Source organism: Hetaerina americana, unplaced genomic scaffold (genome assembly GCF_022747635.1).
Source record: "Hetaerina americana unplaced genomic scaffold, ioHetAmer1.1.p SCAF_33, whole genome shotgun sequence".
NCBI lineage: Eukaryota > Metazoa > Arthropoda > Insecta > Odonata > Calopterygidae > Hetaerina > Hetaerina americana.
Genome location: NW_027286908.1, coordinates 646,745 through 659,257, shown reverse-complemented (window position 1 = coordinate 659,257; position 12,513 = coordinate 646,745). Strand labels below are relative to the sequence as shown.

The following is a 12,513-nucleotide window of genomic DNA, read 5'->3' as shown; positions in this document are numbered from 1 at the left end:
TTCCCAATGCAGTAGATTTTCAGGAGGGAATTTCTCTTCTTCTAAAAATGTATTCCCATGCACTTCTTTAAGTTTAAGCAAGTTTATGTTCAGTAGAAATAGGTAAAAGAGTTGATGCAAGAAATGCCCAACAGATTCAGACTTGGATTTTTACTTCCCGGTCAAGCCATTGGATACTTCACCTTTGGAGGAAAAGCTAATTTTCACTGCAAAAGAAAACCCACAAAGTACCACAGCAGAACTGAATACTTGAGTGAAGCTTTCAGGTTCTGATTTACAAACTCTGAGATATCTATCTGAGATATGAAGGAAGTTGGGTGACTGTTGCCTATTGTTATTAATGAGCCACTGCTTGAAGTGACATCATTTCATTCTTCAGAAAAAGCACACAACACAAGCCTTGATGTCATTAACTCAAATTTTCATTCTTAATAACATAATTTGATCTCAAAGAATAAATAAACTTTGAGCAAAAGTAGTAGATGAAAGAGTACTTTATCTCCTCATAACAATACAGAATCAAATTTTAAGATAGCTGTTGAACATGTGAACAATGGTGCAATTAGATAGAATTCAATTATTTTGTTAACACAGCCATTGTAATAAAGAAAATAATTAACATTTTGCTGTTACAGTTCAATTTATCTTATCATGAACCTTGTTTGTGAAACATCAGTTGAAAAGGAACCATAAAGGATAACCATAGCATACAGTTATAATGTGTTTTAACCTAAATATTATATATCATTAACTTTTGGATTTGAAAACCTTTTGCATATAATATTAAGTACACACATGAAAAAGGCAAACACATAATGAAACAATAATTTCAAATTACTGTACACTATATACTTAAAATAGACTTGAAAAAATTGGTACTAACACTGAAAGGAACATTTGAACACAATTGTATGATATGGCACTTTAGAGTACATACAAGGAAAACATTAAAATTCCTTATAGTTTAAATTTTCAGGAGTCACTGAGTTCTTATAATACTGACTGAAATCAGAAATTTATCTGGAAATAACTAAAAATGAACATAACTCTATAAAATTCCAGCCATGATTATAAAATGGAGGATTTGGACAATGACAAGAGATGTGTGGGTCAAAACTGATGAAAATATGCACATTTACACATGAGAGGGGGACCTTCCATGCTTTTTATGGAAATGATGAAATACATGAAGGTAGGTGGGGCAATGCATGGTGGTGGAAGGGGAGGTGAAGGATGAAATTCTCTAGTCATTCAATGATAATAAAAAATTATAAGCATGCATCAGGCATCAGTAAAACAGAAACAACTGATAATTTTTATGCATCAGAAATATCTGCTTATGTTATGCACTCACTTTTACTCTTATAGGATGTAAATTTATAGAAGAGATTTTCTTTAAGTATAAACTATGATCTGCTAAAAGCCAGGCTTACTCTTCAATCCTCAAGACAAGTCATGTATTCTACAGTTTTAGCCATCGAGCAATTATTTACTTATTAAAATAGAAAGCCTTGGCATACTATTGTTGATTAATTTATGAAATGGAAATATTCAGCAAACAATATTCACAATAAATAGTATTATTTACCATCTACTAGAAAAATATGTCCCTTGAGCAAATAGATTCAAGGGAGGTCCACAACAACTTACAACATTCTCCAACTATGGGAGATCTAAGAATTTGTTCTTTTTTACATTAGTATTCAAATTCAGAGCAGTTCTGAGTAAGCATGAATAGGCATTCATATAATTAAATTCGCCAATACTTTGGCAATTGGTGGTCATTGACTTTGGGCCATGAAGGCTAAAAATTAGTATTTGGGCAAAATTATGTAATGCTGTTACAGCTGATGAGGCCTTTCTTGGATTACTAAAAAGGCATTCAATAAACTCTAGTGATCATTGAAATTAATTGCTGCATTAGTTCATACCTTTTAAAAATAGCATTAAAACATTGAAACACACAACAAAGCCTTTATCACTATATAGGCACCAACATTATGGGATAGTTAGTGATCCCCATTAATTTGACATAATAGGATAACTAAATGCCACAAACAACTGGTCCAGTTTTTATTAGATAGTATCTTTAAATTGGCAATCAATTGAATTGAATTTTTATAAAACAAGGTAAAATATGATTCATTTTTTCTGATTTTTAGCCTTTACTTTTTGTTTGTTGGCTTTTTATGCAATTGGATGAATTTCATTGTCAGCTTTTCTGTACCTTAATGTAGATATTTAGATTGCATGCACTGATAAAAATAATCAGCCACATGATTACCTGAAAATAATAAAAAAACACACCTATGACTGTGTCACATGTAATCTGTATGCTCCTGGTTGGCCCCTGGAACTTTTAAGTGGACTTTTCTGCCTGCCAATTAAGGAAATCTCATTGTTAATGGGCTTTCCTAAGCTGAGCATAGCAGAAATCATTTAAATCAAAAGAGTTTTAGATCCACCTAAGTATAATCAGCATCCAACAACATTCAGAACTCCAATCAGCAACTTTGCAGTACTACAAAACAGAAAAAAAACTACATCTCATGTTCAGAAAAAAATTCTTCCAGCGGCCAATCAAGTATAAAAATGAAGTTAAGGAAGCAATTTCCAAATATATACATATATTAATAAATCTCAAATGAATGTTTTTCTTTAATAATTAAGTTGATTCCTGTTATAAAGAAAATAGTGTTGAAATAAATTATCGGATTCCACTGAAAAATTTAATGCTAATACACACATATATTAGTCTTTTTAGGCAGTTGCAGCAAAATGAGAGCACTTGGTGAGATTAGCAAGTTCGCCTTCACTTAGGAATAAAAAAAATAAAAATTATGTACATAGCGGCGATGATTGTGATGCTATTAAATTAAGCACTAACACCTATTATTGTTTCTGATGACTTGATTAAATGTCTGAGGATACCTTCAAGTAAATAAAATATGCAAAATTAATCCCAAATTAGGCATTTTAAGCTTAAAATAAAAATTGTAACGAATAACGAAAAGGTTTCTTTTCATGCACATTTATTCAACTGAAACAAAACAAAATATGATAATGATACTTAATGGCACATATCTTTCAATGTATGCATTTCTACATTCTTTTATATGCATATTTGTGTACTGGCAAATGCCAGTACTTCTGAGTGTTTCTGTGTGTCTCTCGGTATATATATTTATCCATGTAATTTTATACATGTCTTATGCATTGATAGGGAAACTTAACAACTTCCAACATATAATTATAGAACTCGATAAGAAACAACCCATTGGGAATGTGGGCCAATATATGCTGCCATAAAATTTATAATAAGACACAAAGATTTTCTCTCTCATTGCTAGTCACTTAAAAAATGAACAGGTTGTGAATGAATAAGTCTTCTTTGCATCAGAAATATCGCAATGGGCCCACATTCATAAGATGCAGTTAGTGAAATATCACATTGACTTACATCAAAACGTGAAGGCTTTTAGTTGATGTGCGCAGGGCACACACAATTAGGAAATTCATCAGCACAACTTTCAGATGCTGGAGGAGGAGACTTACGAGTTCACACTGTACTCCAGTGGCCGGTGCATTACTCATACCTATCGATAATAAAAACTTCACCATTCGCAATGCATTTTTTTGGAGTATTCTGATATGTGTTTGGCAAACTCTTTATATCCCCCAGAATCTCGTGATATTGTAAAGATAATTCTCAACAAGTAATTAAAATGCAACACACGACTCAATAATGAAACTAAAAAGCATTTCTACACTTAAAAAGTTTTCAGCATGCATGCAGTGAATATTCTTGAATTTTTTTAATTTCAATTACAAGCAAATACTAAATAATGCCAAGAAATGTGAGAAAGAGCAACAGTATTTAACAATTTCAAAAATAGCTTTTAAAATGACTCTTGAAGCATCACCTTGTAGCAGCGTGTCAGGTCATCAATTGGCCATGTATTACCTACAGCACATAAAGTGACATTGGTAATGAAAATTAATTTGTCTTTCCTAGCATATAATGTTGCTTGATAAAATAATGTAAGGGAGAAACATTAACTCATATACACTATTATATTCAACTCTAACATTAGGACTTTTCTATATTCACTCAACAGAATAAATTTATCACATCACTGAATTCTGGATTTGCATTCCCCCTCTAATGGCCCAGAAAGGGGCCCTGTCCTCATCTCATTATCACCTTAATTGTGAACAACATCCTATTTTTAAGGATTCTCACCCTAGGCTAGTAAAATAGTTATGAGGGCTAAAGGCCCCCAGTTCACACTGGATTAATGGCAGGTTTTTTCTTGGTAGATCACACACAGGTGATTTGGTACCATCAGAAGCAAAAAGCACTAGAAACATTGCAAAAGAGGAAAGGACACCTTGTACACACTTGTGGAGGGTAGAGAGGTGCCCTCCCATTGTTGGAAATTGTCTTGAATCCACCGAGCAGCATATCTTGAGCAGGGATATTCCTCAGGCAACCACCCTACGCATGTCCCTGATTAAGTTGTCTCATGAAGTGGAAGGGTTGCCCATTATCTTCTAAGTCTTCAATAAAAAAAAACTCACCTGCTATTTAAAGAGAGACATTTTTGAAAATCACCACCCAGGGAGTACCAAGTAAAAAACTTGTGTTGAAAATGGTCTGGCTCACTTCATTCAGAGCCCAAATGGTGGACGACACTTCAACGTCACTCATTCAAATGGCCCAATGAGCAGGTAACATTGGCCTTGACCCTCAGGAAATAATAATAATAGGCCAACCGTTAATTCCAGATAGAGTGCAATAAGAACACGTATTCATCAATGTATTCTTCAACACTTCACCCAATTATGCCAGTTCACTGCGTAGCGGCTTAATGGGCATAGACTTCACTCCTTATCAGTCATGTATTGGACTCACCCACTCCGAGTCCCCTTTCCTACAAGACTAGTGACCGAGAGGGAGACAAGTTTTAAGCATGCATCGAAGTGGAAGGCTCGAGGAGTCCGCATTGATAGCAGCCCCGGTTCCCAGTGCACGCAAATACACACACATATGTACGCAAGAGAGGAGGCGATCCACACACACGCACGCGCACACAAACACGCACGCACACACGCGCGGAAATGGGGGTGGGGGGACGTTTGGCATCATCATCGCGCAATGGTCAGCGTGACGGACCCCCGTTTCCGCGTTCCCTTCAGCAGCGCCACGGCCTCCTGGTGAGTCCGTCCGTCCAGGCTGACCCCGTCCACGGCAAGGATCTGGTCGCCGCGCTGGAGGCGGTTCTCCTCCGCCAGCAGCCCCGTGGCCTTGGAGGCCGCCCCCCGGTCGAACACCGTCTTCACGTAGATGGGGAGGTCCCCGTGGGGACTGCCATGGCCCCCCACGATGCTGAACCCGAGGCCGTCCGGGCCCCGCTCCAGCCGAATGGTCCTGGTCCGGAGAGGTGGGCCCATGGCCGCCGACGGCGACGGCCCCACCGGCAGCGTGGGTGAGGTGTCTGGGGACGCCGGCAAGGGGCTAGTGCTCCTGGGTGCAACGACAGAAGGGGTGTGAGTCGCGGGGGAGAGTTCAACGGCCGAGGGGAGAGGGCGTCGCTCTGACGCCGGCGTTGGATGCACCAAAACCCCTTTCGGCGGCACACACGCTCGCGGAAGGGAACCCGAAGGAGTCGTCATTCCCCAAGCTCAAGCAAAAGCATAAACCGAGCTTTTTCACCTTATTCTATGGAAAACCATTGCACACCATGTCACGAGCTCGAGTGCAATTCTTTAAGCTTTAGTTGGTAATTTACCCCAATGTTGTGAGTAGCGCTGAATTTCAATATATGATGACCTTGGATAAGTGTGTCTCATGGATAATTCTTTGACCTCAGTTTTATATGTGCTTCTGGTGATTATTCATATTTTTACGCTCATGATGGGCACTTGAAATCTCAAATTTTATACGAAAATTATGGCATTATGAAGTTTATAAAATCTATAACTAAGTTGGTATTTCATCACTTAGCAATTTTTCACTGCGGAAAATATGAAAAATTACAAAATGTCTTACCAACAATGATAACACACTCTACCACAAATTTAAGCCTGAGGGGATGAATTGCTATGACCAAGTGTTTAATTGATGTGATATGCCACTGTTATTACTTTTACCGTTGACCATTGGAAAGTTTTGTAACTAAAGACTCATCTAAACTTACCCATTGAAACTATGAAATATTAATTATTTATGGGTTTTACTGTGGCCCCATATCGAGAATTCAGCTCACTACAAATATATGCTATAGTTATTTTTGTAGGCATTTTGTTGAACTTTGGATTTTAACAATTAAAAATCGTCAAATAAATGTCCAATTGCTTCAGTGCTAATGTCAAGAAGAGGGGCACATAATAAGCACAAATAATACACAATGTTTCATTTAAATTTTCAAATATGTATACTGCATTCAATATCATGACCTCAAGTGATCAAAGGTTCTAGATTTTTAGCTGGTAATTACACTAAGGATTCTTTCGTAGAAGCACTATTAATAGCTAATGAAATCATAATATATAATGTTATGTTATGCCACATTCTAAGGATTACTTAAGGGATTGACTAATATTAGAACTCTACCTTCGATGAAAAAAACTTGTTAAATAGATCTGTTTGTGATACCAAGTGAAATGTGATAGCCCATCAACGCCTATTTTTTATTTATAATATTTTAATGGATATTACCCTGTTAGAGTTATCATGCATTGATTTTCTAGCAACTTCATAATTTATTTACACATAAAAGCAATTTTAATTTGAAATTTAGGTTTTAAGGAATGCTTACAGTAAGATACAACAGAAACACAAACCTTGAAAATTAAAGAGGAAAGTAGCCCATTAAAGCTTGTCCGGGGCAGTCTCAACTATTCAATACATACATACACATCAAAGAATAACCTGATTAATGATATCTTTACCCCAAAAGCCGAAGTTAAGCTTTGATTAGAAATTTTGGACTGGTGCATTCATTAAAGAATTGATGTCTTGCAGATGGAAAAGCAATCAAGGCTGTCCATGAGAAAAATTTTAATGCACACCACTACAAGAAATGCACAGACTGCAATGAAACCAACAGCAGTGAGGCACAGTAAAAAGTTGTATGTACACATTATTAACAAACATGAAATTCTAGCAATGCAAGTCCTTGTTAAGACTATAGAAGTATGAAAGTGTGAATCAAACTTAAAAGTGAAAAGTGTATAAGATAACAACCTTTTTAGACCAAAGTGAAAAACCATTAAGCATGAGCCAATAAAATTGGAAGTGCTACTTTGAAAAGCAAAGTAGACACATATTGTCACTGATAATTCACGAATAATAACTAATTAAGGGCCAATTCCTTATATAGGTGATTACATATATACAATTTAAATTATTCATATAGTCCATATGCTGCTGTTAAACATACATATATGGAGGTATTTTTATCATGTTTTAAAGTAACAAATAATTTGTGCATTATGTGATGTTCCTGTAATGACATTTTTAATTGATTGATGTGGTTTTACTGGTACATACACATTTCATTATAACACTGGGAATGTGTCAGATCATGCAAGCGACCAGGGTCACTAAATAATAATGTGACAACTCCAAAAGAGGAAAGTTTCGGAAGGACCAGTCACTACAGATGTATGTTCACAGCACAAATGTGTACTTTCACATGAGACAGTGTGAAGAGCATGCAGGGGATCTGCTGACAAAGCACTTGGGCAACACATGGAAGCACCAACAGGCAAGAAGAGGGATTTGGCCAATTAATCTGTCTCCAAAAATGAACTCGACCTCCCCAGGGTAGAGAGGTGAGGTTAAAGAGAAGGGTTGTGTGCACATCTGATCACATATGGCAATGTCATCAGATTCAATGCTCTGGAGAATCAGGTTCTGAGATGGAAAAAGTCACCCAGTTTTTGCTATGATAGCAAAGCACAACAAAATCGTTGTCACATTGCAAAAGTTAAGGCAAATTATTGTGACCAAAAAATGAAGGTGAAATGTACCATAATTATGTGGTTTGTGCTGCTTTTCACATCAAATATTCATTATGACTCCCTGATGTGTGGCACTAGTGAAGGAACTAGATAGCAATAACCCATGCTTAGCCCCTGTATATGAGTTTTTATTCCTGCATATATATCACAAAAGTCATATTTTTAAAATCAAATAATAGCTGCCAAGGTCTAGGAAAAGCCAAAGAATATTTTTCATTAAGGCTTTGTTTTATTCCTACTCTAATAGTATATTGAACCAGTAGACAATGAGGGGTGTCCCTAAGTAAAAAATATACTAATGGCTCTGCTAAAAGGCCCCTTGTTTATATGTTGATGTGCTATGAAACAGCACTTCCATTCACTTTTTAAATGTTCAAAACAGTTCATTTCTCCTAAATACTGTTTTCATTATACATACTATGATTGCATGGATAGTGATGATCAATGGAATTAAAATAAAATTTGCAGATAGGAATATAAAGATTTGAAGAAAGCTAGAAGATACAAACTTTTACTGTCAAATAAAATTCATAATTTCAGAAAGTTAAAATTGAATTCTTCATTGAGGTAATTTCTATTTAATTATTGATGCATACCCTGATTTTGAGGCTAAAAAAACTTGAAACATGTTTGTGGAATCAGAACATGAATGATACCCTGTGTGAGAAAAATATAATCGCGCGGATGCCAATCACTGATCTCTAATTATAATGAAGAAACAAAACTGTGCCATTACCACTGTTGATTTTGGCTATATGCAGGAAGAATGGAAAGCATATGATGAATTTCATCCGTAGGTGTTGCTATATCCAATTTCATAAAGAAGAAAAGCTACAACTTTGAGGCTGCACATATGAACTGCTTAATTGTATTAGGCATATCCAGTCCAAAATCAAATGCCATATTGTTAACACCACATTGATGGAAGTAACAATAGAATTTAATATACAATATAGCATAGCTCAGCATCTTTTACCTTCATTGTAATGCGGTATAAATGTGTCACTGGGTACTCCTTCATGTTTGGAGCTCCTCAAGGTTACTATTCCCCAGTGCTGTTTATGAATGTGTCATATCTTTGTGATAGCAGCCATATTACTCAAACAATTCCCCAGAAATAGCAACAATTCAAAATATTATCTAAACTTATTGAAATAACAATAACTAAAATTCCTTGTTCAGGCTGGTGATAACTTATCCATAAACAAATGCCATTTTCTTGAGAAGGTTCCCCTTGAAAAGATCTAAACAAGCAAAACCCACAACTACAATTGTAAAAGTGATTCTCATGTTCATCTATTCAAAACAACCTCTACCTGATTATTCTTAATAGCGCACTAACTGCTAGCTTAAATATGACTGTATTAACTCAGTATGTGTAGTTATGCCAAGTTTGTAAATATGATTTAATGGTATAAAAAATGAATGAAGTTCATATTTTCACATAGATTGTTTCACTGCCTACAGTTGTGCAGGTCATCCAGTATCATCTGGCCCAAAATGTGTGAATCAGTCACTAATATAAAGCCCTACATAAAATTGCAACATACATTTAAAATCATGGATTCCAGTTTAAATTTCCGTTTTGGTGCATCCAAATCAAATCTCCTTCTGAACTATTGCCAGGTCTCATATACCTTTGCATGTTCATACATTTTTCCTTCAAGCATGCCATCCTTCATTTCACCTCAGTTAAAAGAAACTGCACTTCCAGCATGTTCTGTTGACCAATCATAACATAGCCAAGGAGACACTTACATGAAAAATAATATCCAAATGTTCAAATCAATGGGTCAAGTCAACATTTATCTGAAATCTATCCATCTACTATTGACTTACAATTATCTTTGGAAATGGTTTAAATATAATTAAGCCCAAAAAACTGATTTTAAGTCCAACCGAGGAAAAATATGTGGGCTATCATAATTCATTGAAACTAACATTTTAAATATTAAATAGGTTATTCCATGCCAATTCAACAAATTAAAGTGTCTTTTTAGCAGAATCATGTCGAATTTTGCTGAAACTTTCTGTATCAATTCATGAATATCCCAAATGAAACCAGATGAAATTACTTTATATAAAAATAATTTACATGAAAATATGGAAGTTTGAAATTTTTATAAAAAAACTACACTACATTAAGAAAACTCAACTGTTTACCATCAAAGAAGAGTAAAACTACCTTCACTGTGCAGAAAATGCTTAAATTTACGCAACATAAAACTTTTAATAACATTTCATGAGCTTTTAATTTTAGAAATAAATGTATAATTTTGTGATTTAGAGCAGCTAAGTAGGATGGTAAAGAACCCCTGAGGTTAAGAGAGGCACCAAAGAGGGAATTATTAAGACTTCATATTACATTGTATGAATAAACCTCCAGGGTAAATAGGAGTAGACATAGTATTGAATGGTAATTAAAAATCCTAAAGGCATTCCACAGAGAAAAACTGTATATAGTGGCAAGTATACATGTCATAAGAAAATCCTTTAATGGGGTGGAGGAATGGGGATAAATCAAAGGGCACTCACAGAACACAGCACTGTTTAGATAATAAATTGCTGTAGCAGGGTAAATGACTCAACAATTAAAATAAACATTTAAAAACTCACTATTGAACTACCTCAAACGCTCATGACTTTTTGTGTCACTCTACATAATGAAGGCACTCCTATCTTAGCAGTTAATTCTATGTAGGTATTTCTGAAGCTGATCATGGTAAAGCACTATCAAAAGAATAGGTAGACCAAGTTATATCCTTTCATTCAGAGCTGGAGAGAAATTTCAGGCATCAAAGACATCAGGAGTATTAAAGGATATTTTAGAGTCCATTGAAGAGATTTGACTAGGAAACCTAAGGGAAAAATGTCATACATTTCAAGAGATAAATACACCATGGGGAGAATTGAAAATTTTATTCTGTTCTTTATTTGCACCCAAATACTGTGTTCCTGTTGGGGCAATGGGATTTGAAATTTATAATTACTGGTTCAAGGCTTGAACAGCTTAAAAAGGACAATGAGTCATGAGTACATCATGGAGTAATTGTTTCCGACCATCTCCCTTGCCAGGCAAAAGGCAATTACTTTTCAAATTGTGACATTGGTCAGGCCCAAAAGATTTACAAATTTCTTTTTAAAAGTATTTTCAAAATTGTTTTACAGGGTCTGTCATGTGCAGACAGTGTGTTCAGACAAATATATATTACATGTTAAAGATATTACATTATTAGATAGCATATGTCATGGAGATAATTTTAAATCAGCGGATGATTTCATTAATGCCAGTAGTGGAAAGATTCATCACATTCTAACTCATTATTATACTATAGTCAGGAGGTAGAATACATTTAATACTCCATACAAGTTCTTGAGCCAGGAAGTGCCATGGTTAATTACTTGTTTATGATGTGGGGCAATGCCCAAGGACATTCAAAGGCTGGAATAATACTTGCGGTACATCATAACCTTTTCTATCATAAATATGCAGAACTTACTTTCTTAATTTTGGCATGGTTTCATTTGTAATGACTTAATTATCTTAATTGCATGAATAAAAACTACCTATTTTTTATGATGAACTTATGCAATATATGATTTTAGCTTGGACAGTAGGGATGGTGAGGTAGATAACCACAAGGTGACTCATTCTTCATGGGTTCAAAGGCTATCTAAAGTATAGATGCTGTTGTTGTCCACAGTACGGGTAGTTTTGTATGCTTTTTGATAATGCAATATAACATTAGACTCTATTACAAGTAGAAATGCAGTAGGTAATTACTGCAATTACTTCAGTTGGGATGATAGCCTTCAGTTGTGGTGATAATGGTCTCATATTGGCAGTTTTGATTATTCAGTAACTCTTCTCCATTTCATGGCTTAATATTTGTCAGTAATAACAGTAGGAGCAAAATAAATACTAATTATGCATACGTGACCACTAAATCTCCCTATCTTGTTCTGCTCCTTCACATTGCAGAAGATATGCCACTCAAAAATTTTAATTGAGTCATTTTCCTTTTATCCCTTCATCTATTAAAACAGATTATTTTAGATATTTTATCATTTATAATAATGAAGGTACATTGGCTCATTTGGGACCTTAACGGCATTTAGATGATATTTTCAATTGGTATTCAAACTTGGAAAAATTGTTGACTCATAAAAATATTTCATGTGGCTCAATTTTGGATGGATATCACTTTGGCACAGAAAGTCTGAGCAATCTCTGGGATGATGCTGATAGTTTGTTGAATTAACATTAAATGGCTCGAATATATTTTTTTAATCTAGCACTGCAATACTTACATGTTGAAATAAAGTTTCAATGTTATCACAGTACCAACAGTTATATTTTAGGGAAAATTTAAATTAAATCAACAAGTGAAAAAACTTATAAGCTATTGGAAATAAATGTACAGAAAAAACTTAAGTAGTGCATCCAACATTTCTATTCAGTAGAATACAAGAATATACAGAGTA

At 35.1% G+C, this 12,513-nt stretch overlaps 1 protein-coding gene across 4 annotated transcripts in view; it reads right to left on the bottom strand.

Moving 5' to 3' along the window:
- Positions 1-476: 476 nt before the first annotated feature.
- The window catches only part of inaD (inactivation no afterpotential D), a 217,280-nt gene continuing 205,243 nt past the window's right edge, over positions 477-12,513 (bottom strand). For 3 of the 4 annotated variants that reach the window (XM_071589098.1, XM_071589100.1, XM_071589099.1), the window contains one exon: positions 477-5,527. In XM_071589098.1, coding sequence (XP_071445199.1) covers positions 5,149-5,527 — 379 coding nt within the window. In that variant the 3' untranslated portion in view covers positions 477-5,148. The remainder of the gene's footprint in view (positions 5,528-12,513) is intronic. The other variant, XM_071589101.1, reaches the window with a different exon arrangement.